Source organism: Perkinsus marinus, assembly GCF_000006405.1.
Source record: "Perkinsus marinus ATCC 50983 genomic scaffold scf_1104296962006, whole genome shotgun sequence".
Taxonomy (NCBI): domain Eukaryota; phylum Perkinsozoa; order Perkinsida; family Perkinsidae; genus Perkinsus; species Perkinsus marinus.
The window spans coordinates 1-1,974 of record NW_003205613.1 but is presented as its reverse complement, the minus strand read 5'-3'; the positions used below and the strand labels follow the sequence as shown (position 1 = coordinate 1,974).

General features: G+C 46.7%; 1 protein-coding gene across 1 annotated transcript in view; it reads right to left on the bottom strand.

Annotated features, from left to right (window-relative positions):
• Pmar_PMAR022699 (hypothetical protein) overlaps positions 1 to 908 on the bottom strand; it is a gene marked incomplete at both ends in the record, with an annotated part of 1,479 nt that extends 571 nt beyond the window's left edge. Inside the window, 2 exons of the mRNA XM_002772154.1 lie at positions 610 to 755; positions 802 to 908. Of these exons, the coding sequence (XP_002772200.1) occupies positions 610 to 755; positions 802 to 908 (253 nt within the window). The remainder of the gene's footprint in view (positions 1 to 609; positions 756 to 801) is intronic.
• Between the last annotated feature and the right edge of the window lie 1,066 nt (positions 909 to 1,974).

Below are 1,974 nucleotides of genomic sequence, written 5' to 3'. Positions count from 1 at the left end.
AACACGAACTTTTCACGCGCCACGAAATTCCCCACCCTACCGCGGCGCCAAGACTGTCCTGGACCGTACCAAAGGACAAGCAAGGCAAGCACTCCACGTCCGCCCGATGGAGCATCGTGTACATGGTCGGGTCCCCCAACACCAACTCCTCCCTTAAAGACATGAAGTCTACAGCCATATACTGGTGCCCACACAGCTACGTACGTAGCATTAGATAAAGCCCAGGAGTATATGTAATACAATACTGCTAGGTATATACGTTTTGTTAGGTTGAAAATCATATTAATATTCGCCGAGTTCGCCGAGAAATCAATTTTCACGCACTCGCACAGGAAAGGCCCAAATACAGTATACACGGGGGCCGCAAAACGACCACCATCGCTATCACTAAGTAATTCTAAACGCCGTAATGACGTCAGCAAGAGTGAGACCCTCAGAGACGGGTTATGCTGGTTAATGCTGAGCTAAAAACCAGTACCCATGCACACAGCACAGTTTACATATGTTCTATAGGACAGTGCTCTCATTCATCAGGTGAAGTTACAAACGTCTTTTGGAGAATTAACGTCACCATACCATAAATCCTCCACATCACCACCACCACCTTACCCTCCTCAACCTTATCCACCCCAGGCCCATACACAGCAGTGCCTCCTACTCCTCCTCCTACTCCCGCAGATGGCTCCTCCCCTGTAGCAGCCATCTCGGAGGCATCAGAGGCAGCATCACCATCTATTTTCTCATCCTTCTCGAACCTATCAACCATACCATAACAGTCTCAACACACCCTTAATCGCTTACTCATCCTCCATAGGATCCTCGAATACCAGGTCACCACACTGTTGCTGCTCCACCCTCTCCTTCTCCAACTTAGCTTGGAACTGACCATAACCATAAACATGAGCATCCTAATACAATTATGTGAACTATTCCCTACAAATTGAAATCTCCTGATATATTATACATACCACTCCTTTTCAAAATCCTAAATCGGATACCTTCCATCGCTACCCCCTACGCAGCATTCAAACAGGTCACTATTCACTCGGGAAATTGCAGAGCTCACACATAGTTAAACTAGGCCTTCTCGGAGAAGGGGCGGAGCTCGGCATCCGGGTTCGATTCCCATGCCTGGCGTTTTTCTGCAAAAATATGTTTTTTGCACGGAGATCTACACGGTCCGGACGGAACCCTAATTTCGTATTTTTCCTAGTATCCCCAGAGCGAGAGCTATCGAATGGTGTATAGCATGTGATCATAACCTCTCTAGATCGAGCTGGATAATTTGTTCGCACGCACGCACGCACGCACGCACGCACAAAGTGTTAGTAAAGTGAGAGAATACGCTCCGCTCGCTTCGCTCGCTCCGCAATTTTCACACATACTCGACTTATATAACGCCTTATTCCTATCAACATTTCCCACCACACTACCATCACCACCGCCCTGCAGTACAGCTCGCTTACCCCTCATCTCGCTGCCCTCATGCATGGCGTCCTCCGTATGTGATCGCTCAGTAGCAGCCGCCCTGGGCATTTCAATACAACAACATTAATCTAAGTCATCCAACATAAGAACAAAATCAGTGAAGCCAGGGCAGGCATGAGCTCGGTGAAATGCATCATAACCGAATCCATTTCCTGGCTGGAGATACTCCCACCTTTACGAAATGAATTCCATACCGGTAAATCCTATACTACAAGATGGGTGTTGTATACAATGAAGTTTCACCCGTTCTACGTGAAGTGGCGTAATACTCTGTGAAAAAAGTCCGATATTCGCGGTGATATGCAGTAGTCGCGGAACCTGTTTTCCACTAGTGTTTTTCATATCACTAGGGTGAAACTCTAATGTATGAATTCACACAAAATTTCAATATTAAAAGCACCATATATATTCTATACCCAATATTTCCTATATTGCCACCATGTAGCACATGACCAACCCCGATCTCCCCCGACTACATCTCAACAT